This window comes from Meriones unguiculatus, chromosome 21, assembly GCF_030254825.1.
Source record: "Meriones unguiculatus strain TT.TT164.6M chromosome 21, Bangor_MerUng_6.1, whole genome shotgun sequence".
In the NCBI taxonomy this organism is placed as follows: Eukaryota; Metazoa; Chordata; class Mammalia; order Rodentia; family Muridae; genus Meriones; species Meriones unguiculatus.
Window position 1 is genome coordinate 34596370 of NC_083368.1, and position 27796 is coordinate 34624165.

At 38.2% G+C, this 27796-nt stretch overlaps 1 protein-coding gene and 1 long non-coding RNA gene across 5 annotated transcripts in view; one reads left to right on the plus strand and one right to left on the minus strand.

The window, feature by feature from the left end:
• LOC132649678 (uncharacterized) overlaps positions 1 to 27796 on the plus strand; it is a 145233-nt gene that overhangs the window by 41131 nt on the left and 76306 nt on the right. For all 3 annotated transcript variants that reach the window (XR_009588159.1, XR_009588161.1, XR_009588160.1), the window contains exon 2: positions 9602 to 9811. This is a non-coding gene — a long non-coding RNA (uncharacterized LOC132649678). The remainder of the gene's footprint in view (positions 1 to 9601; positions 9812 to 27796) is intronic.
• Positions 17381 to 26905, minus strand: Bet1 (Bet1 golgi vesicular membrane trafficking protein). 2 transcript variants are annotated; one of them, XM_060373730.1, is made up of 5 exons: positions 26710 to 26892; positions 22322 to 22446; positions 20128 to 20184; positions 18447 to 18480; positions 17381 to 17581 (listed from the first exon to the last, which is right to left on the minus strand). In XM_060373730.1, exons 1-5 carry the CDS (start codon positions 26726 to 26728, stop codon positions 17559 to 17561), a joined length of 258 nt encoding a protein of 85 aa, XP_060229713.1. In that variant the 5' UTR covers positions 26729 to 26892; the 3' UTR covers positions 17381 to 17558. The 2 variants fall into 2 exon arrangements, with proteins under 2 accessions (XP_060229713.1, XP_021506514.1); XM_021650839.2 differs by having other exon boundaries at positions 17381 to 18480; positions 26710 to 26905.

Genomic DNA, 27796 nt, shown 5'->3' on the forward strand with positions numbered 1-27796 from the left:
AAAAAAGTACACTGCCAGCAAACCAACTAGGATACCCACACATCTTCTCTCCCTCTCTGCTCCCCTAGATGCAACACCTCAGTCTCAGGTCTAGCGCTGCAACAGATCACCAGCTGCAGCCTCCCTTCCTCCCTGCCCACATCTCTTGTAGACGCCACAGACCATTCCCCTCTAAACCCCCTTCACCCAGCCTCCAACATTAACAGGGATTCCCTGAACAGCAGCTAAGTAGGCCATGAAAACAGGCCACACACAGCCATCATACTCGCCAAAAAATTTAGAGAGGAAATTATCAAAAATATATCTAAAAACTCCTGACACAAACAGTCAGGAACTCTTGGGCACTGAAAAAAAAAAATGCACGTACACACACACACACACACACACATTGAGAGAGAGAAAGAGAGTCAGTCTAAGAAACTAAAAACAGAAACAAAACAAAATAAAAAAAAAGTGAAACAGAGACATACTGGAGCTAACAGAAGTTATAAGCCAAATGGATCTAACAAATCTACAGGACCTTTCACCCAAACACAAAAGAACATACCTTATTCTCATCACCCCACAGAACTTTCTCAAAAACTGATCACATACTTAGACACAGAGCAAGTCTCAACAGATAAAAAAAAAATGAAATAACTTCCTGCATACTATCTGACCACATGGATTTAAGATGGACATCAACAATGGACAATAGAAAGCTTACAAACTCATGGAAACTGAACAACTTTCTAATAACAAAGAATGGGCCAAGACAAAAAATAAAAAAAATTAAATACTTTCTGGAATTCAATGAAAATGAATACACAGCACAGCCAAACTTCTGGGACCCAATTTAAAAAGAAATGGTTATTTTTTAGATAGGTATTATTGGAATATAAACTGAACATATAAATTTAAAAAAGTAAATTATAAAATAAGATTATTTTAATGAAAAAATATCAGACAAACACGTTAAATAAATCTATAACCCCTAGTAAAATAGAAGCAGTCATTAAAAGTCTCCAAACCTAAATAAATAAACAAAAACATAAAATAAAATGAAATAAATTTTCAGGGCCAGATCATCTTAGTACAGAATTTTACCAGACTTTCAAAGAACAGTTAATACCAATAACCCTCAAATTATTCCACAAAACAGAAACAGAGGCAACATTGCCCAATTTATTTTATGAGGCCACAGTCACCCTGATACCCAAACCACATATAGATTTAGCAAAGAAAATTCTCCCTTATGAATGTAGATGCAAAAACACTCAATGTAATATTGGCAAGCCAAAGAACACACCATAAAGATTATTCACCATGATCCAGTAGACTTCCTCCCAGAGATGCAGTGATGGTTCAATGTATGAAAATCAGTAAAGGTAGTCCACCATGTAAAGAAACTGAAAGGAAAAAAACATCCCATGATCATCTCATTAGATGTAGAAAAGGCCTCTGACGAAGACCCCAACCCTTCATGATATAAAGGACATACCTAAATATAATTAAGGCAATTACAGCAAGCCTATAGCCAATACCAAATTAAATGGAGAAAAGTTCAAAGCAATCCCACTAAAATCATGAACGATAAAAGATTGTCCACTCTTTCCAAGTGATATAAAATATCTCAAGGGTAACATCAAGCAAGTGATAGACTTTTGTGATAAGAGCTCAGGTCTTTGAAGAAAGAAATTGAAGAAGTTTTGAGAAGATGAAAGCATCTCCCATGGTCATGGATCACTAGGATTAGTAAGCATAGCAAAAGTGGCCATCCTGCCAAAAGCATTCTACAGATTCAGCACAATCCCCATCGAACTTCCAACAGAATTCTTTACAGACTTTGAAAGGACAATTTTAAAGTCCATATGGAAAAAAAGAAAAAAAAAAAAAACACCCAAAGCTAGCTAAAACAATTTTGAACAATAATAGAACTTCCTCAGGTATCAACATTCCTGATTTAAAGTTGTACTACAGAGGTATAGTAATAAAAACTGCATGGTATTGGCATAAAAACAGACAAGTTGATCGATGGAATTAAATCAAAGATCCAGATGTAAATCCACATACTTATGGACCTGATTATTGATAAAGAAGCCAAAAATACACACTGGAAAAAAGACAGCATCTTCAACAAATGGTGTTGGTCAAACTGGATGGCTGCATGTAGAATGCAAATAGATCCATATTTATCACCCTGCACCAAACTCAAGTAAGTCGAAGTGGATGAAAAATCTCAACATATAACCAGATACTGAACTCTGATAGAAGAGAAAGTGGGGAATAGCCTTGACCACATTGGCACAAGAACGACTTTCTAAACAGATACTAAAATTAATAATTAATAAATGGGACATCCTCAAACTGAAAATCTTCTGTACAACAAACAATTCAGTCAGTTGGGCAAAGCAGCAGCCTACAGAGTGGAAAAGATGTTTACCAACTCTACATCTGATACAGCGATAATATCTAAAATACATAAAGAACTTACGAACCTGGATATCAAAAAAGACAATCTGATTTTTAAAAATTGGGTACAGATGGAAACAGAGTATTCTTGACAGAAGACTCTCAAATGGCTGAGAAAAATTTAGAGATGTCCAACATTTGTAGCCATCAGCAAAATGCAAATAAAAACAAATTTGCAATTCTATCTTATATCTGTCAGAATTGCTAAGATCAACAACACGTGACAGCTCATGCTGGTGAGGATGTAAAGCAAGGGAGCACGATTCCATTGCTGCTGAAAGTGAAAACTTGTACAGCCGCTATGGATTAATATGGTGGTTTCCCAGAAAATTGGAAATTGATCTATCTCAAGACCCAACTATACAATTCTTGGGCATATATGCAAAGGATGCCCCATCCTACCACAGGGACACTTACTCAACCATCTTCACTGCAGCTTTATTCATAATAGCCAGAAACTGGAAACAAGGTAGATTTCCCTCAACTGAAGAGTGGATAAAGAAAATGTGGTACATTTACACAATGGAGTACTACTTAGCTGCTTAAAAAATGATGTGAAACTCACAGGCAAATGGATGGAACTGGAAAAATCATCCTGAGTGAGGTAACCCAGAACCATAAAGACAAACAAGGCATGTATTCACTTATAAGCCAACATTAGCTCTTAAATAAAGGATAGTCACAGACCAAAAAAAGCTAAGTAACTAGAAGGACTCAAGGGGAGACACATGGATCTCTCTCTAGGAAGGGCAAATATAAGTTATTTTACAGGTGGTCTAGGGGCCAATGAGGACAGGATCAGAAGGATAGGGATCAGGTGTGTGGGTGGCAGAAGGAGAGAGTTTGGGGAGAAATTGTTGAAATCGGAGGTACTGGGGGAGTAGAAACCTACTGCAGCAAAAATCTTCCTGGAATCTATGAAGGTGGTGCTGATGAAGACTCCTAGTAATGAAGAATATGGAGTCTCAACTGGCCATCTTTCATAGCCAGGCAAGGCTTACAATGGCAGGTCAGGATTACATTCAATTGCATTGTTAGCCAATGAGGTCCCATGGAAATCTTCATACAACACAAATTGTGGCCAAGAAAAAAAAAAGTGGCTCTTGGCAGACTGACAGTGAGGGCTCACTGCCAAGAACAACCTCCACAAAACTCATTGAAGATGGAGAAGTTGCCCTGGTGCCTACCTGGAGCCTTCCCTCCAATGCGTTATTCTATTTTATAGGAGAAGTCACTCTGCAGGCTGACACCAGCACAGCCATAAAACCTTTGATCTACCAAATGTCCTGCCTGCAAAATATGCTAGGGCAATGGCGGCACAGAACTTGTGGAGCGGCCAGTTAGTGCCTTATTTGGCTTAAGGCCCACTCCACAAGAAAGAACCCATATCCAATACTGCTTGAGTGAGCAAGAACAAGGGACTAGATAGACCTCGCATAAAACCAAACACGACTTAGCAGATGAGAGAAGAGACTCACAGCCAGACATTATTCAAAGAGAGAGTCTAAATGGAAGGTCTCCATAAAATCCCTCCCCTCAAAGCTCAGGAAATCCCACAAAAAAAAAAAAAAAAAAAAGACAGAAAGACTGTAAGAGGAGATGGAGGACATCAAGATAACAAGGCACTCTAAATCAACTAAGAAATATGCATAGGAGCTCACAGAAACTGAAACAGCGAACACAGGGGCTGCATAGGTCTATACCAGATCCTCTATGTGCATATCATAGTTATTAGCTTACTCTTTTAATGGGACTCCCAGCTATGAGAACGAGTGTGTCTCTGACTCTTGCCTTCTCTTGGGATTCTTTTCCTTCTGCTAGGTTGCTGTGTCCGACTTCAATGTAAAAGTTTTTTGTTTCCTCTTATTATACTTTATTTTGTCATGTTTGGTTGTTATCTCTTAGAAGCCTGTTCTTTTCTATAATGCAAGTCAGCAAGGGAGTGGATCCAAAAGAGAGGGAAGGTGGGGAAAAACTGGGAGCAGTAGAGGGAGGAAAAACTATAATCAGGATATACTGTATGAGAAAAGAATCTATTTTCAGTAACAAAAGTATACGATGATATATCCTTTGATGTGATGATCACATCACATCTCGCTCATCTTGGCTTTCCACTTGAAATCGCCTTTTGTCAGCCATTAGCCTGTTCATTTATCTTGGCCCCTAGAGCCCTATATTTTGGTGATTCTTGCCCAACGCTTTTTGGTTTGACACTTGCATGACTGTCTCAGTTACTTTTCTACCTTGTGACAAAATACCAGGACACAAGGCAACTACCTAATAGAACAAAGCATTAAATAGGGCTTACAGTTTCAGAGAGTGAGTCCATGACCATCATGGCAGAGAGCATGACAGCGATCCACAAGCACAAGGAAGGGAGAGACAGACAGACACAGAGACAGAGACAGGGACAGAGACACAGACAGAGCTAACTGGAAGTGGCAGGAACAATTTTGAAATTCCAAGCCTGCCCCCAAGTAACGCATCTTCCCCAACAAGTCCATACCCCCAATCCTTCACAAACAGTTCCACTGATGGCCTACTAAGCATTCAAATATATGAACACGTGGGCTCTATTTTCATTTATATTACCACAATAACAAAAGCAACTTTAATAGGAGACTTATTTAGGCCCACAATTTGAGTGTACAATGAATTCATCAGTGGGGAGGGAGGTATGCTAGCAGAAGCATTGAGGCATCTGGTCACAGTGCATCCACATCCAGGAAGCAGAGAGAGAGAGAGAGGCAGAGAGAGAGAGAGAGAGAGAGAGAGAGAGAGAGAGGGAGAGAGAGAGAGAGAGAGAGAGAGAGAAAGGGATGGAGGAAGGGAGGGAGGGAGAGAGGAATTCTGGTGCTGGCTTCCCTTCTTGTTATGTAGTCTAGGATAACAGCCCACAGGATGTAGACCCCTAAATTCAAGGTTAAACCTCACCTATATTCAGTCAAACTCTTGGAAACACTCGCCAGGCATCCCTAGAAATGTGTCTCCTAGGTGATTCTAAATTCTAAGTTGACAAAGAATCTTTATATTTTACTCATTTGTTTATTAATTCAGTTCAACCGTTTTCTACCCTGTGCCAGGTACCGTGTTTAAAACAAGTAACAAAGACTGGTATGGTGTATCCTTTTCCGGTCCTCAGTCCTCAAGAGACTCCAAGTATAATCAGAAAGGCAAAAATGAAACTGATGCAAAATGAAAGGTCCCATTTCTCATTTCCAGGAGTGAGGACTTGAGCAAAGACAGCTTATATGTTTGCTCATATTGTATTTGATTCCTTACACACCTCTCCACATTCCAACAGCAACAGTGATCTGTGTCACCCATACCTGAGAAAAAGAGAAAGCATATTTTTCATAAATATGAAGCCAAGAGGAGGGAAATTGAGATACATAGGGTGTTGTGGCCTTCGAATAATCTGTCTCAGAGATACAAAGTGTGCTTTGATGCCAATATGCACCATTAGAGCACCAGGGTAGGCCTGTGCTTGGCTACTAGGGAGGGAGAAGTGGGTGTTTCATTATTTCACCTTTATTCAGTGTGTAAGATTGATCAGTCGTTTTGTTGTTACTTCTTAGCTGCCATAGCCTACTTTCTCAACAGTGATGGGATATGCTATTTGAGCTCATTACATTCTGCAATTCTAATTGTTGTATGTATGCCCTGTGACTTCATAGACCCTTATTAATTATTCCACCAAATATTCTTTTATGACATGCCAAGTTGATGCTCGTGCTTCAAATCTTGTGGTGATGTTGTCTCATTTCTATATATTGAACCCCTAAAAGTGATATGACCTGGTCTGAAACTCATGAGCAAAGTCTGTGAAAGTTGTGTTTCGTTTAGAAGGCCAACCTTTACAAACACATGTTGAAACTATATATTTCTTGTATTAAAGGTTAATTTTGACATGCATTGGGTTTAAGTTTTTCAAATCAATATGAACATGGTTTTCACAATATTGCAATGAAAAAAAAATGTTTCAGCATTATCCTGTATTCTCCAGAACAGGTCAGTTCCTTATCAATCCATGTATGGGCTCTAAGTTTAGAATCTTTCATTAACTGCAATCTTATTTCAGATATTGATCCTGCTGACCTGTTCTCATTTTTTAATAAATGCAGTGTTATAATATATGAAACATATATTTGTAAAAGGGGGAAAATGTAAAGACAATGTCATGGTGAAAACCTTAGGGTTAACGCTCTCTAATTCTTGTGAGTTCTCTGCATAGACCCAGACTGGCACACATACCCAAGGACAGCCAGAGCCCTGTAGAAGCCTCCTTGTTGGGCCTGTGAGACATCATGCAGGCACTGTTTGGAAACCTGTGGGTACTGTATTTGTTTCCTAGAGATGGGGCTAAAATGGCTACAACCCAGTAGCTCCAAACAGCAGAACTTTGTTCTGTCACAATTTTGTGGACAAAACTTCATACCCAAAGTGCTGGCAGAACCACATCCTTTCTGAAGGCACACGGCATGGACCTGTCCTCACCGGCATCCCATTCATGGTAGCTGTCGGTGATCCGCTGTGACCCTCTGGATGGACGCACGGCTCCCACGCTTTCACTGTCTCGCCTTTTAGTGCCCACAAAATATCCTTCTGGAAACCAGACATTGCCTATTCCCTTCCTCGTCCATTTGCCCCATTCCTTGACTACATTAATCTCCAAAGACCTTATTTCCAAATACGCTTTGACAGTCAGGACATACATGGGCTTTTAGGAGGTATCACTTAATCCAGTAAGCCTGAGAACAGTCAGCAGCCAGTTAGTAGTTAGCAACCTTTCAGTAGTGTTAAAGCAGCCTCTGACAAGAGATATGAGATGTAACCATTAAATTCCTTTTTGAGGTAAGGCATTCCCTACCGTAGAGAAAGATACTTTCTTTCTTTATTATATCATAAGCCAAAATAAAGGCAGTATTTTAGCAGAAACAGAACAAACAAAACCAAAAACCAAAACAGCCTCCCCAAACCATTGTTATTTAGAATGACAAAATTTAATGCTGATTAACTTCTCCTTCATAATCATTCCAACTGCAAGGCTCATTATAGGTATTGGTTACAGAAAATGTCCAGACTGCGATTGTAAATGCCTGCTGCAAATCAGATCAAAGCTTTGTACAGTATTAAACACATTACCAAAACAAAGAAGTCTTCCAAGAAAATTTAGGCCTAAGTTTGGCTAAATGAATGTCATCATTCCTTAGAGATGTGGATCATATACTGTATTGTCACAGGCTAGTCATGTCAGCCACACGCTGACACAGGGCTATGTTTGTCGCATCTGCTCATAAAGCCAGCTTCAGACTTTCAAAAATTAAGTCCATCGATCAGCACAGTTATATAGTTTGGGTTTTTTTCAGAGATGTAAAGAATGGATACCTCTACTTTATATTTTGAAAATTCAGAATTTTAAAACCAGGCTCCAAGCAAGATGGCCTTTACCATTCCATTCTCTCAGCTCCATAAGTCTGACCTCTACACTCTCTGCCTCCTAGCTCCTCCAACCAGTCCCCAAACTTCAGAAGGCATGACACATGCACCTGTCAGCTGGCTCTCCTTCTCCCATCATGCTTCAGGAAATGTCATACAGTTGTATTGTGAGCAACAAGGGCTTTTTTTTCTGATTAGTGCAGGCTTTAGGGCCAGACTGCCTGAACTCCAAATTTTGTGTGTTGCATTGCTTATTGGTTCTAGGCAAGAATTTAATGTGAAAAAATAAGGCTATTAATAATATTTAACCCAAAATATTATGAACCCAAGAAAAACCACATTAGAAAATATGGTTAGTGATAAAACAGGATCGGATGAATGGGGAGGAGGTCCCCCCCATCAGTGGACTTGGGCACAGTGGAGATGAGGGAGGGAGGGTGGGATTGGGAGGGAATGAGGGAGCGGGATACAGCTGGGATACAGAGTTAATAAAATGTAACTGATAAGAAAAAAAAAATTAAAAAAATGCTAAAAAAAAGAAACATGATAGGAAAAAAGAATCAATTCATGTCTTTATGTGATCATTGCATATATTGTATATATTATATATATTGTATAACACTCATATTTGGAAAAATATTTAAAAAAAAAAGAAAATATGGTTAGAATAGCCCCTGACCACATAAATAGTTATTATTGTCTAATGTGATGCTGGTATGACAGCATAAACACATTTGAATTCCAAGTAAACAATGGAGAACTCTAGGAAGAAAACATTGTTGGTTTCCCATAGTGAACATTCTTGAAATCTGAAGTGACCCAGCTTTTCGGAATGGCTGGCGGAGCTGAGTAGAAAGGGGCTCAACAAATGGAGTTGTATTTCAACTGAATTTCCAGCTCAGTGCTGTCCCAGAGAGAGACAGTTCTTTAAATAACATCTTCCATGATGATAAACAACAGAGCAAAATAGTGATCCCCAAGCAAAGGCCTACTAGAACCTCTATGAGCTTGTGGGTTGGGTTTGCAGAACATCATAGCAGTTCTGTGACATTGGGATTTCAGTCTTTTTATTCTTTAATGCTTTATTTTTTTGAGACTATAATTGCATCGTTTTCTGATTCCCTTTTCACCTTCCAAACCCTTGCATATACCACCTTTTTGCTCTCTCACACATACACACATACACACACCCCCACACACACACACACACACTTGCCTATTCAGCCTTTGTGTACTGCTGAGGTCTCATGTTAGTCTCTGTTCAGTTCCATTGTATCTGTTCCCACAGTCCAAGTATCTTTCTTTAAGAGCTATGCTTTCATTTACCCAAATGAACATCAAGGGTGATAATGTTGACAGGGAGATATAATGGCGGCTCAACCAGAAAAACACAGCTGTCTCTTACTCTGTCTCTGAGTACTCTCTGGAATTCATTAGTCCTTGGTTCTCTTTTGATTTTACCTGTAAAGAGGCGCAAGCCAGGACTTTGAATTTATGACATCTATTCTAATTAAATAATGCATCATTTGAAATTCAGAGTTCTATTATCTCATAGACATTTTAAGCTCTGAAAATTCATGGTAGACATAAAGAATTGAGTTCTTAAGTTTTTGATATTCATCACTTGCCTTTCATGAACTTGTTAATGGATCACCTGCTCTGAAAGCTGAAAAATGAAGCTTCTGTTTCCTCTGGTTCCCATTTGCAATAGATGCGGAAAAGCCAATGAATGAATGAATCAGCAACCAACCATGGATGACTTGATGTGCCCAGCTCCAGAAACAGTGATGCAGCTCACCAACTCACCTAAACAAAACATTCATCAGTGTTCCTGTGAAATGCCCTCGCAAATGAGAGGACCCAGATTACTCCGTGGATAATGTTTCCCACACCGTACTGTTGGCTTTTGAGTAAAATGCAGGTAATTTAGCTATGGCCGGTCATTCAATTTCATTATTTAGAAATGGAACAAAAGGGGGCATTTTTAAAAGGAAAATCTAAGCTTCTGTAATGAAGCATATTAATTGTAGGATCAACATAGGTTAGAGTAGCCATTGATTTTAAAATGTGAATTTTGATCAAAAAGGAAGACTATTAAGAACAGTTTCCTTCAATTAATCTTCCTTTTGGGCTGAAGTCAGATCCATTCATAACACTATGAACAAAAGATTCAATTTAACCCACATTATTTCAGTTTATAAAAGAGAAAATTATAGGAAAAAAAATTTAAAGTAGCAAAAATTTCATGCCCCGATTAACCTACTGTTTATAAGTTCTTCCAATATTCAAAATTTAAAACTCAGCAGTAAATTTATTTTATTGACCAACTCCACCATTTAATTACAGGCCTTCCATAGGCTTAGTACTAGAATTTTAGTAAGAGATGACAAAATAAAGATATGTTCTCTGTCAGGAATAATTATTCCAACATTAATTTATTTCTTAAATATGTTTTGGTATTTACCATTGCACCGAATGCTTGACAGAAGGCATGGGTATTCAGTGTGAGGTCCCGTTACAGGTACACACCAAAGATTTTACTCTCAAATTAATTCAACAAAAACATTGTGTATGACAGGAATGTGCATATGAATGCAAGTGCCCTCAGATGCTGGAGGCATCAGGTCTTCTCTGGCGCGGAAGTGAGTGCTGGGACCTGAACATGGGTGCTCTGAAACAATAGTATATACCTTTAGCCCCAGAAGCTAAGTAACAAGGAGGGCTGGAGAGGCAGGGAGGCAGAATGCGCACATCTCCTGAGGAAGGGGAAATAGAACAGGTGGACTTGGGGAAAGCAGGGATGGAAACGGGGGAGAGCAGGTGGGGACAATGGAGGGAGAGAGTACTGGGGGAGGCACCTGGAACTGAGGCATCTCGGGAATGAGCGAGAAACCTAGCCCAGTGGAAACTCCCAGGAATCCATGAGGGTGAGCCTAGCTAAGACTCCTAGCAATGGGGGGATACGTAGCCTGAACCGGCCATCTCCTGTAACCAGGCAAGACTGGGTGGAGGAATTGTGACACCAACCCAACCACAAAACCTTCAACCTGCAATTTGGCCTGCCTGAAAATTGTGCCAGGACAAAGGTGCTGCAGAAACTGCGGGAGTGGCCAACCAATCGCTGTTTCAGCTTGAGACTCATGCCAATAGAAGGAGTCTAACCCACCCCTCACACTGCCTGGAGGGCCAGGAACCACAGGCTGGATAGCACAAAGACCTGAGAACCAAACATGGCCAGGAAAAAAAGAAAGAGGGGGGGGGGAGAGAGAGAGAGAGAGAGAGAGAGAGAGAGAGAGGAGAGGAGAAGAGAAGAGAAGAGAAGAGAAGAGAAGAGAAGAGAAGAGAAGAGAAGAGAAGAGAAAAGAAAAGAAAAGAAAAAAAGAAAAGAAAAAAAAGAAAGAGAAATGATTCCTAATTATGTTTTGCTATGCTTGTAGACAGGAGTCTAGTCTAGCATAATCATTGGAGAGGCTTCATTTAGCAAGTGATGGAAACAGGTGCAGAGAACCACAGCAAAAATTTAGGCAGAGCTTAGGGAATTCTGCAGAAGAGGAGGAAGAAGAATTGCAGGAGCTAGAACCCTCATAGGATCAAAGAAACCAGAAGAAAATCCACAAATCAACTAACATGAGCTCATGAGGGCTCGGGGGCTCACAGAGACCAAACTGACAACCAGGGAGCCCACAACGATCTGTGTATACGTTACAGTTGTGTAGCTTGGTGTTCTTGTGGGATTCCTAATAGTGGGAGTGGGGCTGACTCTTTTAGTTTATTTCCTACTGGGTTGCCTAGTTTTCCTGCAACTTGATATGCATGTTTGGCTAACATCCCTGGGAGGCCTGCTCTTTTCTGAAGGGAAAAGGTGGAGGAATGAGGAGTGTGTATGTGTGTGCGTGGGGGGGGAGTGTAGAGTGGAGTGCTTGGGAGGGGAAGAGGGAGGAGAAACTGCGGTGGGATTTAAGATATGAGAGATTTAATAAATTTAAAAATCCATCCTAGAAATAAAACAATTAAATTCAAAACTATTTAGTCGTGGGAAATGAACGCAAAGTAAACAGTTTAATGAAGCTGACTACCACATATTGCTCTGAAATTGGCTTGCCTTTAAAGCATAATAATAATCTAGAAGATGATCCACTAATTATTGAGTTTTAATCTAACAATATGAATCTCTTTGGCTGACTTCTCCACAGTCGTACATTTTATAATTGTTTGTGTGTGTAGGTGTTAAAGACAAGCAACTTGCCTTTAATATCTTTCATCATTTAAGTGTGAAATTAAAATGTTAAAAGGCTTTTTAAATATCCAAGCATAAACTCTGTAAGAGTCCAGTGCACTTTATTTCAATAACTTTTCTGAAACACGCTATTGCATATAATACTCATCTAGTTTCCTTGGAAGGAAGAGTTTATCTTGAGTGCTCTAAGGCAAATGGTTACCAAATACTGCAAACGTCTGATAAGTCATCGGCTTCTAGGACTACGCATTCATTCCTGAAAACATTCAGGAGAAAACAATAATTATATTTCTTTAAACTGTAAATCAATGACTTAAACCCTTTTTATATATTAGCATGCTTTATACAGATTTTGATAAGACAATATCTCATGCATCTGCTCATTTCTAAATTCATTACAAGCATCAAAGGTTCTAAATAGATTCATCTGTGTATTCTTATGAGCCATGCCATAGGAATAGATAATTGCGAAAACACGGCAGGAACACACACACACACATATGTATATATTTGTGTATATATGTATAAATTCCTACTATGTAAAATTGTATAGTACTGATACTTGCTGAGGCCTGCAAAGTTGACTCAATTCATTAAAAACAATAGGTTATAAGTGCTTTAACATCTGTGGAATACAAAAGAGTACCCAATGTGGTTGCATTTTAATTACACTTTAGTTTCAAAGATTACAATTAACTCAGCTTCCATGAACTTTAAAGCAGGCCTACTATGTTTGACTCGCCTGGTTAAAAGCATCTTGTATATATTTCTAATTATCTCTTCATTTTGAATATTAAACAAAGGTTGGTGGGATTTGACACTGCACAAGTTGGCAACTTCTATTTCTCTCAGGTCACACTTTTGTTTCTAAAATGATGACAAGTCTGTTCTCACTCTAATAACTCAAAACAGGCTGAGGATTAAAACATAATTCCACCAGATTGCTGATGATGCAAAGAAACCTAAGTAAACTAAATTCCAAAAAATTCCTAGAAAAGATAGTTACTTTTGTTACTGGCAGAACCATGGGAGGAGAAAACCAAAACTCATTAGCACATGTGAGGTGGTGGGACAGAGAAGAATCCAAGACCCTCAACAAAAAAACAAGTGCCTTGTCTAGACTCTTCCAAATGGGATTTCACAGAAATCTTCAGAGGGAATTACTTCCATATGTGTTTTTGATTCCTGTTTCATAAACACAGTAGTTACTGGGTCATCTTAGCTTGATATCAGAATGAGGGGTGCAGCCAGGATTTATGTCAGGCCATATGACTTGACTCTTTTAGGTTAAGCTTTGAAGTGGGTTTTCTTGCCAATAAGTTTATTGATCAGTACAGCCTGATGCCTAGCTCCAATTATCAAGTGTAGTTTCAACTTTATCACTAGGTAAATCCAATATCTATATAATTTTGTTTTTTAATATAATTTTTATTTATTACAATTTATTCACTTCATAATCCTAGCTGTAGCCCCATCCTCATCCCCTCCCAATCCTGCCTTCCCTCCCTTATCTCCTCCCATGCTCCTACCCCTGTCTACTGACAGGGGAGGACCTCCTCCCCTTCCCTCTGACCCTAGCCTATCAGGTCTAATCAGGACTGTCTTTCATAGTCTTCTGTGGCCTGGTGAGGCTGCTCCTCCCTCAGGGGAAGGTGATCAAAGAGCCAACCACTGAGTTCATGTCAGAGACAGCTCCTGTTCTGCTTACTAGGACACCCATTTGGAGACTGGGATGCCATGGATTATTCTGTGCAGGGGTTCTAGTTTATCTCCATGAATGGACCTTGGTTGGAGTGTCAATTTCAGAAGAGACACCTAGACCTAGATTTTTTGGTTCTGTTGTTCTTCTTGTGGAGCTCTTGTCCCCTCCAGATCTTTCTATCTCCCCCTTCTTTCATAACATTCCCTGCACTCTGCCCAAAGTTTGGCTATGAATCTCAGCATCTGCTTTAATACCCTGCTGGGTAGTCTTTCAGAGGCTCTTTGTGGTAGTCTCCTGTTCTGTTCCCTGTTTTCTCCCTTTTCTGATATCTATCCCCTTTGCCTTTCTGAGTGAAGATTAAGCATCTTACCCAGGATCCTCCTTGATTAGCTCCCTTAGGTGTACAGATTTTAATATGATTATCCTATATTATATGTCTAATATCCATTTATAAGTGAGTATACGCCATGTGTGTCTTTCTACTTCTGGGATACCTCAATCAGGATGATCTTTTGTAGTTCCCACCATTTGCCTGTAAATTTCATGATTTCCTTGTTTTTAATTGCTGAGTTGTATTCTACTGTGCAAATGTACCACAATTTCTGTATCCATTCTTCAGTCACAAAGATAGACATGACCTGAGAGTAATGGGCTGAAAGACAGTTTTCCGAGTAAATGGACCCAAGAAGCAAACAGAAGCCATTTTAATATCTAATAAAATAGATTTTTAACCAAAATTAATCAAAAGAGATGGGGAAGGTCACTTCATACACATCAAAGGAAATTTCTACCAAGAAGACAATTCTGAACTTCTATGCCCCAAATACAAGGGCACCCACATTTGTAAAAGAAACATTAATAAAACTTAATCAACACATAGATCCCCACACATTAATAGTGGGAGACTTCAATACCCCACTCTCAACAAAGGATAGGTCAAAAAACAAAACAAAACAGAAATTAAACAAAGAAACAATGACTCTAACAGAGGTCATGAGTCAATTGGACCTAACAGACATCTATAGAACCTTTCACCCAAACACAGAATTAACCTTCTTCTCAGCACCACATGGAACCTTCTCCAAAATAGAGCATACAGTTGGTCACAAAGCAAGCCTCAACAGATATAAGAAGATTGGAATAAACAGATATAAGAAGACTGGAACAAACCTTTGTATCCTATCTGAACACCATAGACTAAAGTTGGACCTCAACAACAGAAACAGCAAAAAGCCTACACTCACACAGAAACTGAACAACTTGCTACTCAATGACAGCTGGCTCAGGGAATAAATAAAGAAATTAAAAACTTCCTACAATTCAATGAAAATGAAGGCACAACATACCCATACTTATGGGACACAATGAAAGCAGTGCTAAGAGGAAAGTTCATAGCACTAAGTGCCTTCAAGAAGAAATTAGAAACATCACATACAAGTAACTTAATGGCTCACCTGAAAGCCCTAGGAAAAAAAAAAAAAAAAAAAAAAAAAAAAAAAAAAAAAAACACACACCCAAGAGGAGTAGATGGCTGGAAATAATCAAACTCAGGGCTGACGTTAACAAATTAGAAACAAACAAAACAATTCAAAGAATCAGTGAAACCAAGAGCTAGTTGTTTGAGAAAATCTATATAATTTTCAATGTAGATGTATTGAAAACTGTGAAGCCTATTTTTCTAATTTTTATTAATTACACTTTATTCACTTTGTATCCCCCCATAAGCCCCTCCCTCCTCCCTTTCTGATCCCACCCTCCCTCTCCCTTCTTCCCCCATGCCCCTCCCCAAGTCCACTAATAGGAGAGGTCCTCTTCTCCTTCCTTCTGACCTTAGTCTATCAGATCACATCAAGAGTGGCTGCATTGTCATCTTCTGTGGCCTGGTAAGGCTGCTCCCCCCTCAGGGGGAGGTGATCAAAGAGCAGGCCAATCAGATTATGTCAGAGGCAGTCCCTCTTCCCATTACTATGGAACCCACTTGGACACTGAACTGTCATGGGCTACATCTGTGCAGGGGTTCTAGGTTATCTCCATGCATGGTACGTGGTTGGAGTATGAGTCTCATGAAGCCTATTTTATACAACCAGCTTGGCGTGGATGTGGGTGCCTGGGCACTTCATCTCAAGCTTCTAGCTCTGCATCAAAATACCGAATCTCAGACTCAACCTAACTTCAGTTCAAACAGTATTCAAGAATATGGATAATAATTTACTTGACATCAATAACTCACATAGTTCACTCCTACTCATACACAGATTCTACCCTTAAAAAATAAGTTGTAGTATCATTTCCAAACGTGTGCTATGTTTCTGAAACCAGCATCTATTGAATAAAAGTGACTAAGTGTTTTAGGAAAAAACGTGGATATTTGGGGCTTTTATAAGTTGCTTTTTGAATGTTTTACCAATTAAAATAGAGATACCTAGTGTCCTACCCATCACCTAAACATCTTCTAGCTTCAGGCCATTCAGATAAAGATTAAATGTGAATAATTTATCACTCCTGTGATTACAGTCCACTTTGCTTAGGAGTTTGTTTATAAACTATTATAAAGGAATAGAACTTTTTCCTATTTTACATTTTCCCCGAAACTGATTCACAGGAATGCCTTTTTCCCAGGGGTTTCCAAACAAAAGGACAAAACCCTAAGTGGAGCAGTGGAGATGAGTTCTTCCAGGGGACTCCCTGCCTCCAGCAGCACAGCACACAGTGATCTAGGATAGGAATGATCTAGGATGATAGGAAATGTCAGGTTTAGGTCTTTACAAAAATAAAAATGTGATATTGGCAGACGGTGTAGGAGAATCGCTTCTACCTCACCCGTGTGACTTTTGCTTGTTAAGTCCCAGCCTAAATTACTGATGGTGGCTTCTGAGTCTTCCTTAAACTCTGATGTCATGTAATTGGCAGAGGACAGTTGAAAATGTCTTGAAACCAATCACTCTAAATACCTGCTTAGAGGGTACATTGTCATCTCAAAACCTGAAAGCAAACTACTGTCTCACCTTGTAGAGAATGATCAGTTAGTGAATGTGGACACTGATAACACTTACTCTGGTGACTCAGATGCTTTCCCCAATGCTGTCTAATGGCTATTTCAAAGTCCTTTAAAAATGTGACACAATGAAGAGGCTACAAGCCTAAAGCAAGTTCAGAAAGAATGGTGTGTAACACAGGGCACCTAAATCACACTTGCACTTTCCCCCATACCTCAGCCCTGTCTCTTCAGGTCACTTAAGTGCACTCACATTCAGTGTTTGTAACCTGTAAGATAGAGGCCAAATGATGTACCAAAACCAACCAACGAACCAACCAACCAATGGTCTGGAACTGACAGGGAGCTGCAAATGAGCAAAGAGAATTGAAGACTCATTTTAACCCAAAGGGATAGATTCATGAGTAAAGATAGAATTAAGATTTTGAAATTGCAGCCAAAATTTGTCTTTTTTGTTATTATTTAACACAAATATTAAATCTGATTCACTGTTTGAAATCTGAGCTTTTGGGATATTAGATTCTATGTCATGAATATAAGACACTTAAGCCATAAATACATTTTAATAAAAGTTTATTTTTGAACCTAGAAATGGGAAAATTTCTAAAATAAGAGTAATACAGAATGTTTTTCAACATTTTAATGCTTATTTTTTTAAACTTAAATCCACCTTGTGTTTTGATTTCTGTAAGCAGATCAAATGGAGCAGAACAGTAATCCCCTGGACTCTGGGTTCAAAGGCCTGAATATTCAGTACCTACTTTGAGCATAGAGTAAACAAAAGACAATTAATTTTCTTGGACACTTCATTTCCATTCAGAGCTTAGCAATCACTTAAATTCACATTATTCTTACACAAATAATAATCTAAGCAGCTAGAAATCAGAGTGATTATAAAGCAAGGCAGTGGAATTTATCATTAATACAAAACAATACCTATGCTGATAGACATATATATTATCAGTAGAAATATGTCAATAGCTTTACTCAAGGAAGTCCTTGTACAAATAATTCATGTGAACAAACTTATTAAGAAAATTAGCAGGGGAAAAGAAACGGCCCTATATGGTACCAAGTAAAAGAGAGCCATCATCACAATGATGACATCAAGCACATGAAAGGGAGCTTTTGTCCACCATGCAACCACCCCACAAAAGCTGTTCTCAGGGTCTCTGGCATTCTTCTGCTCTCCCACTCGCTTCAGAAAATTACACTTACGTAACTACAGGGTATGGTATTCTTATTTACTATGACTGGGAAACACTGGAAAAAACACTGGTACAGCCACACTGATTTCCAGCTAACTCAATGCCCCTGAAAATAGGGGTTATAACGAGTCAAAAAGGAACAGTATTCAAACAACATGGTATGATTTCTGAAAAAGGAAAAATCCAATAATCTTCAATGGAGAAGGCCATTAGGAATGTTGGGATGCTGGTTATTAAAGTGGTACCCCCAAGACATTAATTGCAACAAAGTCAAAGCCCACACTAACTTGCATCACCTCAGTTTAATAATCCAGTAAATGACAAAAAATACAAACAATGAAAACAGCATCATATAGCATAGCAGTTTCGTTTGGCTCCCTCTGGACAAAATCTTCAGTCTTCCCATGGTTTTACCTAGAAATCCAGTTGTAGAATCAAACTGCGAATCCTATGAGAAAATAAGATAAACATAATACATTCTAATATTCTATGTATGTACATCCAAATAATTTACATGTTGTTCTTAGCATATATCTTTAAAGATAATTCATATGTTTAATCAATTCGAGTATCTATTTATTAGCTTGGTAATCAGCCTGATTGCTCCATGAAAACAAAGCAGTTCTCTCAGTGGCTTTCATTATCCAATAAGCATTTCTTTCAGTTCTTGAGTATAATTTAAAAAACTCAAACAATCTAGGTCTTTCTTATTCCAATTATATGGATGAAAAGACATTAACAATGACAGCAAGTAATCTATGTGCCACCAAGCAGGTTACGTTCATTCTCTGTTAAAGCACTATTTTTCCAAGATCAAATGTATGAATGTTTAGATGCTAGGACTTCGTCTAAAATTTAATATGGTTAACCCAGAAAATGGAAGAGCCTTTTGTTTAGTCACATGACTTTGAAATACAGTTGAATTTGCTAAAAGTTAAGATAATATAATATTGACAGAGCAACAAGTAGCGAGGGTTTAAATATAGGTATGAAAAAAATGCCAAATTAAAATAGAGCCAGGAAAGCCTTTAAGATGAGTAGACTAGGCACAGATGAGAAATAATGAACTTGCATTACAATCTCAATATTCTGAGACGAGAAGGCACCAAATAATGAGGCTCTGTATAGTTTAGTCTCCACACAGTTCATGCACTTGAAATCCTTGCTTTTTCATGAGAGTTTCTGCATCAGAACCACTTGGGATGCTTTTCACAAAATATATATGCCTGGGCTCCTCTCCACGAGATTTTGAATGAGCTCATTTAGATAAAGAGACAGGAACATCCATTTCCAAAGAACCCTGCTTTCAATGCTGTATTTGCTTTTAGATAGTCGTTTTGAATGCACGGGAAGAAACAAAGGCAGGTCTAGAGAAGCTGGGTATCCAAAGTTAGCATTAATGACTTGAAGCCCGCTCTGAGAAGAAAAGGCACATGCTCTTCAGCTTGTTTTAGACTAGAAATAAAGGCATGTTGGCTACTCTAATCTGAGGCATTTGTTCAGTAGTAATCCTTAGGAGATAAAGCTGAAGAAGTAAGCATTTGTTAAGTGAAAAGCATTTAGTTGGTTGGACACAAAGTGCTTTTTGATTGCTTGGTTAATAAATTACTAGTGGGCTACCCATTAAGATTTCTAAAACCACTCAAAAACAGCCATTAGCCTTCAGACTGTAGCAGTGCTGTAAACCCAGGATTCAAATACACTGGCTTCAATCTTCACTTATTTATATCGTAGACAAGAACAATGCAAAAAATACATCTGACAGAAATTATAAGCTGATTAGATTAACATGAAGTGGAATCCATCAGGATTTACAATGTGTAGGTTTGTTTTAACTGGATGAAAACAGAGGATAGGGGGACTAGGGATAGTGGTGAGAAAAGGTGCCAGGGAAGTTGAATATACTCAAAATATAGCAGTAAATTCTTGAAGAGTATAATAAAATATTAGTTTAAAATTAATTACACTATGTAAAATATGTCTTTATAAAGTTGTTAACAAAAATGTTTTTTAATGTAATTTCTTATTCCTGGAAAAATGACTACATTTGAAAACACTTGGCAAAATCTCCTAGTTAAAAATCATAATGACTTACCATTTCAGCTAAGAGTTTGTTTTGATTTTTAACTTCATGACCTATTTCAATGGACAGCTATGAAGAAAAGGACATACACATTACTACTTACATGAAGGTATTCAAAAGTGATAAAGTAAAAGCGGCAATGTCATCCTAAGCATATTTAATTTTCTGTATATATTCTAGAAATATATACTATTTCCTGATACTTGGTCTGGTGAAATTTCTTGGAAAAAAAGTCCCTTACATGAACATTTTCTCTCTTTTCTTACTTTTATTATTCAATCTCTGTGTTAACATTCTCTTCCTGGCTTTCTTATTCTAGTATACTTAGTTATGTGTGTTTTGTTTTTGTTTTTGTTTGATTGTTTGTTTGGTCATACAACAGTATTCATCTGTATATTCCTTTCTTATATTTTAGCAAATACAAGCACTCACATTACCAGTTCAAATACAGAAAATATGGCAGTTCTTTGAATTTAGGTCTAGATTTATTATTTTAAAGATTTGTTATAATATAACAAGAAATTACAAAAATCCTTAAAAGTATTATCTATAACCTAAAATTATACACAGAGCCTGAGCATGTGAAACAACATTATAAGTAATTACACCTGCTATGCAAAAGTATAGCTCATACCTTACATAGAAAATTCACCAAAGATATTCCTTTTAAGGCACTTAACTAAACAAAATTAATTAGTAAAAGTCTTTGTGAACAATCATAAATGTTCTTCTCAATTTAATCTGTGTTAAAAGCACACATAATACTGATAAGAAATTATAGTAAAATTGAGATGGAGATCAGATATGAGCGGTCCCTCCAAATTCATCAAACCAGAGATGATAAAGCAGGCAGCCCAACTTACCCAACTACTTTTAGCATGGCATTCATGCCAAGGAAAGAAACCTCCAGGATATCACAGCTTTCTTCTAACAGAGAAGCTCAATAATCAACATTAGAGGTTTTTGTTTGCTTATTTGTAGTTTACGCCACTCAATTCTATATTCTTCCCAATGTTACATTTCTTAACTTCTTAACGTTCAACCTTTTTGTGTCCATTAGATCATTTTAATTAATGGAAACAATACTATATATCAAAACACTTCAAAGTGAAGAGGAAGACAATGACATTGCTAAAGGCACAATTTCATCTTTAAAAATATGGAATAGGGGCACAGCAGTACGTGGAGTACAAAAGAGAACTCTCACTTATCTGGAGTAAATGCATGTGCATTCTGGATATGTTGGGGAGAAGTTCTGAAGGGCTAGGGCCATCCTCTGAAGAACATAGAGAGCAGTCAATCTATGGAGTACGAACTTAATCTATTTAATAACAGGAAAATCCAATGATTTCTGAGAGGGCAGGATGTGCTTTAAAAAAATTCTACCGATGATTGTGACAGCATTTGTGAAGATCAGAGTTAGCTGAGACAGGTGGAGAGATTCTCCTAGGAGTCCACGCATAAAAATCATGGCTGTGTTAGAGGAACACGAGAAGGTCCAAGACTCAAAGACATGAGAAAAACTAAATACTATATTTTAAGCCAAGAGCAGAAAAGGATGGAAGAGCAATTTCAGTGCATCTCCTGATATTCTGTCCAACGAAATTATTGGAAAACAAATATAAAATTTCTCCTCCTTCCAACAGTGACATTTTCTCTCCTTTCTTCCTTAAAATACTAAACCTACTTGTTAACATTCTCTGGTTCTCTTATTCTAGCACACACTGTTTCCTCCTTTATTTGTATAAATGTATTTATCTGTACATTCTTTGTACTTTGTAATATACAAGTAATACACACATACACATTTAATATTTTCCTAACAAGATATGGCGTTTCTTTGATTATAAGTTGACTGATTATTTTAAAGATATTTTTCTTTACTATAGTAACAAATTGGGGAAAATTACACGTTAGCATTTTCTATAATCTAAAATTAAACAGAAAGCATGACTGGTACAGTTTGAACTACTGCATATTATGCACAGTACATTTTAGACTTTTCAAGGTATAATTTGAGAAAAAAAATGAAGCAAACATGCCACATCTTTTAACTTGCCACATCTACTCACTTACTTAGTGGACAATTGAACTTTTAGTGCACTTTGACCTCACCGCACCATTTCTGAATGAGTTCCTTACTGTGATAACAAAGTAAGTTCAGATCTATGAGTCAAAATGTGAACGATACTGGTTCTGTACTTACAGATTTGATAGCGGTTACTTTGCTTCTCAGACTTTCAGTGAGTCTCTCATTCTCTTCTTCACAGGCGTTATATCCACTACCGGCATAGCCATAGTTCCCATAGCTGCCAGGAGGTGCTCCTTCGCCTACAAGGGTCAGAGGCACACGCGTAGGATTGCAAAAACAGAAGCTACTTCTGAAAGCTTAACAGTTTAAGAAACTGAATTAAGACCCCTGGAGGGCGTTGCAGACCATGTATATCTACTAGAGTAACTACTGCAAATCAATTTTTAAAAATCAGAACCAGAGATTACAACAATTTTTTCATAGCCTCTTTTAAGTAGCATATGCATTTTCTTCAATACACATTTATTGATCACTTATTTATTGCTTACAAGACACTGAAACAGGCACAGATATACAAGAACATGTGGGAGACATTCTTTGCACAATAGAAACATGTTTTAATGAATGACGTAAACAGAGCACTGTCTCCCCATCAGAGAAGCTTGGTTATAAGAGGAAAGAGAGAAAGATAATGAGGAGGAAGGGGTTCTCATGGCAGAAAGATGGTGGATTTTTACTAGCACCTTTCTCTTATAAGCAGCATGTGTGAACAGACAAGGAACAAAAGGATGAGAAGACCATAAGTGAAAGTCTAGGAAGGAAACACAATGGCTTGTAGAGGCCATTAACTAAGATTTCTGAAGAATTTTACTCATTTTTCAACAAATATTCGAGAAGCTACCATGTGTCAAATCTATCTTCTACTATTTTTTACAGAACTTGCATTCTAGGAGATGGTATGGAAAATAGCAGTATCCATTACTGTCTACTATTGTACGTGGTAGTCACTGGGGAGACAAGAGAGACAGTGAGCATTAGGCAACAAATGCATAATAAATGTTTTGGGACCGAGGGTATTATTTCACTAAGTTTTTATTAACTGATGTCATCATTTTCTTAGTAAAGGAAGAAAACAGGCTACATCGTAAGAAGAGTGATCCTTTAGAATAAAAAGAATCATGACGAACTGTGACCATAATCATTCAGTGTTACTAGGAGAGGAAATTAAACATGGCTGTGGCAGTATACTGAATTGGCTTCTGCCCTCCCAGATATGAGCTCTCTCAACGGAAGGGCTCCTTGGTCTCAGTAGACTGTTGAGAAGCCATGCTGTTGGATGGCTCCAGAACTGGAAGCTTTCCTTAGTATTGGGAATGCAGAAGAACAAACCCTCAAACTTGGATAATATGGTCTGATGAAAGAGTGCAAAGTATACTAAAGGGGCTAGATTGTCCACTGTTGGATGCAGCTTTGCTAGTGACCTAAGAGGGCAGAAGAAAGGAGGGATACCCTTAAAGCCATGAGCTACCACAGGCTCAGATAGCAAATGAAGTAGCAATGGCAGTAAGAACAGTAACAGTAACAGCTGAGAGAGTGGGTAGCAATAAGTCTAGAGCTGAAGGATGGTTATTGTGTGAATAAGAAACTCAAAGCACAGCACAATTTAATTTTTTCGAAGTAGCAAAACCCTTGAATTCTTACAGCTCTCACTGTATCTTAACACTGACCTCTAGACTGAACTATAAGAGCATAAGCTCAGTTTATTCATCAATCATTCTGTATCTCCATTAGCACATAGCATGCACACACACACTAAAACAGTACTTAATACTTATAAATTAACTGACTAAAAAAGTACAATTTTAATTTACTGCTAACCAACTTTGTCAACAGCACAGTGTCTCATGTCCTCCTGTACCTAATGAGGATTCTCTATGCAGCAGACACCAACATTTCGCCCTGTACAACAAAGGCCATAACAAAACGTTGAATATTCCAAACGGGGGGGGGGGAGGGAATTATATACATCAACCTCCCATCAACTCCTGGCACGCTATCGCCAAGGTTCTCCATATGTATTTAAGATGGATTACAAGCTGGAAGACTGGGCATAATCATTTCTTCCCACTCACCAACTAAGATCACCACTTAAAATATTCTGTGCAAACTCTAACATGATCTCTCATCTTTTATTTGTTTTATTTGATTACAGATCTAGGTCTGACATAGTCCCCAGTAAGTAATTTTTAATTGACCAAAGTTAATCACTGGACAACTTCATCAAAGAATTTGTTCAAAATTAATGGCCACTCTGTTTTATTTGTTTTGACTCTCTGGCCTAGTTTAAGTTTAATTTTGAGTTCTTTCACTTTGTTCATTTAAAGTAAAATTCTTATGTTTTTTCCAAAAATTTTTAATACAGTCTCAAAATTTGATCTTTCTTCAAACCATCTTCCACCCTAATACAGAAAAATGAAACAGCGAAAACTAAACACAAAATGCTACAGTTGCTATTCCAAAGTTAGCCTCATTTTTTCTGTGAGAATTGATTACTATTATGAAGAACTGTAGAAAAGCAAGCCATCTTCAGCAGATATCATTTCTGAGAAATGCTACTTCCTTGAAGCAGGTTCTATCAATAATCAGGAAATTCATTTAATATCTCATGGGTAGTGTGGCAGATTTTACATATGAATACCTATCAGATTCACTATTATTTCAAATTTCAGGTCAACACACAATGGTACTCTAAAAAGTCTTCATAATATTACACCAATTTAAGTGATAAGCATACTTAACCAAATACTTACCCCTCTTCTCAACTGCACTTTAAAAAGAATTAGGAGGGACTCTAGCCTAGTGATGCAAATGTAATAAAAAAATCTAATTTAATACTGTTCTGAGTAATTCTAACATACAATCATAACTAGGAACCTACTGTCAATAAGTCTTACATGCCCTGCATGTAAGAAAAATAGTACAGCACAAACAAAATTCCAATAGGCAAGTGGTCTACTGATGTAAACTCCTTGAAATGCCTCTGGATCCTACCTTCAGTCAAATGGACTTGACCACCATAATCTCTTGCACACACCATTCACAACTCTTCCTGAATCTTTTTTGTCATCTTCCCATATGGGAATTACTTTTCCCAACCTCCCTTGCCAAAGGCATCCTTTTAGTTCCTTTGGATCCAGGAAGTACACAATGATCCATTTACTACTAAATCTCCACTTCATTCACTATCTGTTGAACTTCACTGGTGCTAGGATGAAAAGTCACCATCTTGGATCACTGTCTTCTGCTCCTCGGTTACACTGGAAGCTTTGGGGAGCAAAGGCTCTGTCATAAATGATCATGCATGGAAAAACTTAAGATACAAGAAATGTTTGTTGTCACTAATGATGAAAATTTAGGCATGTAAGACTAATTTTGTTTGAAAATAGTTTTTTAGGTTATTTTACACAGACTACTTTCTTTCAATGATGGCGAGCACTCATAAAACTAAATTCCTTCACATGCAACTATTTATTGATAACCATGTAAAACTACATTACTGACACCTTTCACTGTCCTTACTTTTCTATGCTTTTAAATTCCACACTCTCTATTCCTATAGCCAACCTTATTAAAATAACCACCATCTCTCTGCATTGTTGTATTGTATTCACAGCGAGCAGTGAATTTTGGGTTATAAAAAAGGCCTTATTTATTTTTCATACCTAATTTTAAGTATTTGTCCATTCACTGGCTTTAAACACCTAAGACGTTTTAGAAATGTGTTTTTAATGACAGAATGGTAACATCCTTTTTAATGTTTCATACTTTTTTTCAGGCACTCTGCCCTTCCTTCTTTCAAAAAAAAAAAAAAAAACAAACAAACAAACAAAAAGATGTTAATAAAGAACTTCAGAACCAGAAAAAAAAAAAAAAACGCTATTCCACTTATACTGTGTTGTAACTTATTCCTTCCCCTGATCCATGAAGGCAAGAACAAGTGTTAAGTCATCAAAACTTATCACCTTCTATTGCTTTAACAGTGGGACAAGGTCTAGGTCAGAAATGTTCCAAGTAAATCGCCTTTGACCCAGACCTTTCACAATAGGCACTTTAACAATAATTACACGTAAGTTTACCTTTGTAACTCACTGTTACACTAGCAGAATCGTAATTAGCGAGCTTAGAGCATAACACCCACTCTCCAAATGTCACTTTAAATAATTTTTTTTTTTTTCGAATAAGTAAAGCAAAGGAAACAGCAAGGCTTGGAAAACACAGCTACTTCCAAAACTAGAACACAAAGAAAACAAACAACAACCCAGGCTACCAACCAACTCACCTACCAAACAGGTTTAAAACTTTTGTCTCAATAGTTTAACTTAGACAAAACCGCTCAGATCTGAGACAAATGTTGGAACCTTTTCCAAAGAACCCAAACATCTCGCTTTCCAACCCCAAAGTCAGTGACAGAAGGCCGGTAGAGTTCCCCCCGCCCCCCGCCCCCTACTCCCGCTCAGCAGGTCCTAGGGTCCCCAAACTTCGAACCTCAGCCCGGTTCTTACCCAGGCCCGCACGCCTCATCCTGCCAGAAGAGGGAAAGGAGGGCAAGGAGGAGTGGGTAAGAAAAGGCCAAGGTCACCCGACCTCGGCTTCAGTCCAAGGGTCCCTCAGAGCACCAACTTTTTGCCTCAGAGCGCCACGACATCAGTGAAGTCTAAACACCGCGCTGGTTTATGTCGTCACCTGGACACTTATAGGCGCCCTGCAATGAGATTTTAGTTGCATTCTGGGAAATGTAGTTCTCCGTCTCCTCCGATGCACTTGGCTAGAGGGGCGTGGCGGGAACCTGGTCTGGAGAGGGCGGGGCTTGCGTAAGAGAAGAGCAGGCTGCTGTGGCTCTCTGCCAGGGAGTCTGCATCTTTGCCTCTTCCACAGCCTCCAGTAAGGTACTTTCTAATGGTAACACCAACTTTAATTCACGAGATTTACTCTTCCTCTGCTGGGAGGATGGTTGACTCATCTTTCCTGCTCACCCAAAGTCAGATGGGAGAAAGTCAGGGAAAACTTTTAAGAGTCCTACTGAGCCTCTTAGTAGGGAAGAAAGAGCAATGGATTCGTGCCTGATCTTGCGCAGTGGAACAGAGAAAACCCCTTTCTTTGGGCTAAAACTCCTGGTAAGAAAGTGTAGAAAGTCTCTTCATTCCTTGCTAGTGCATTTGTTCCAAGTCTGGAAAAAAACTGTGACATTTAGCTCTTAAGCACTCCTTCCTACTTAGACCTTTAAAAAGTTACTCATAGATACCTAATACTTGTTTCTGTGGAGCAAGGAGTTGATTTAAGGGTTTAAAACCTTGTTGGGAGCTATGGGAGTGCAGTGGTTCGTTTTATACCAAAGGGTCTTTATGGAGTAACACAGAAAGAATGGTTTTTGAGAGCTGATAGTTGCCCACAGCCCATGTTTTACGGCAGTGTTACTACTCTATGACAGTGAAGGGTAATACAGCTTTCTGAAAGTGTAGACATAGTGCTTTCCATTATAAACACTGACCATATAAATCAATTCTCAAACTTGAACATTGACTATAATTATAGCTTAAGTCTGCTGTGTCTGTAAAATACACCTAAAACGATTTTCAATTAGATGTATTA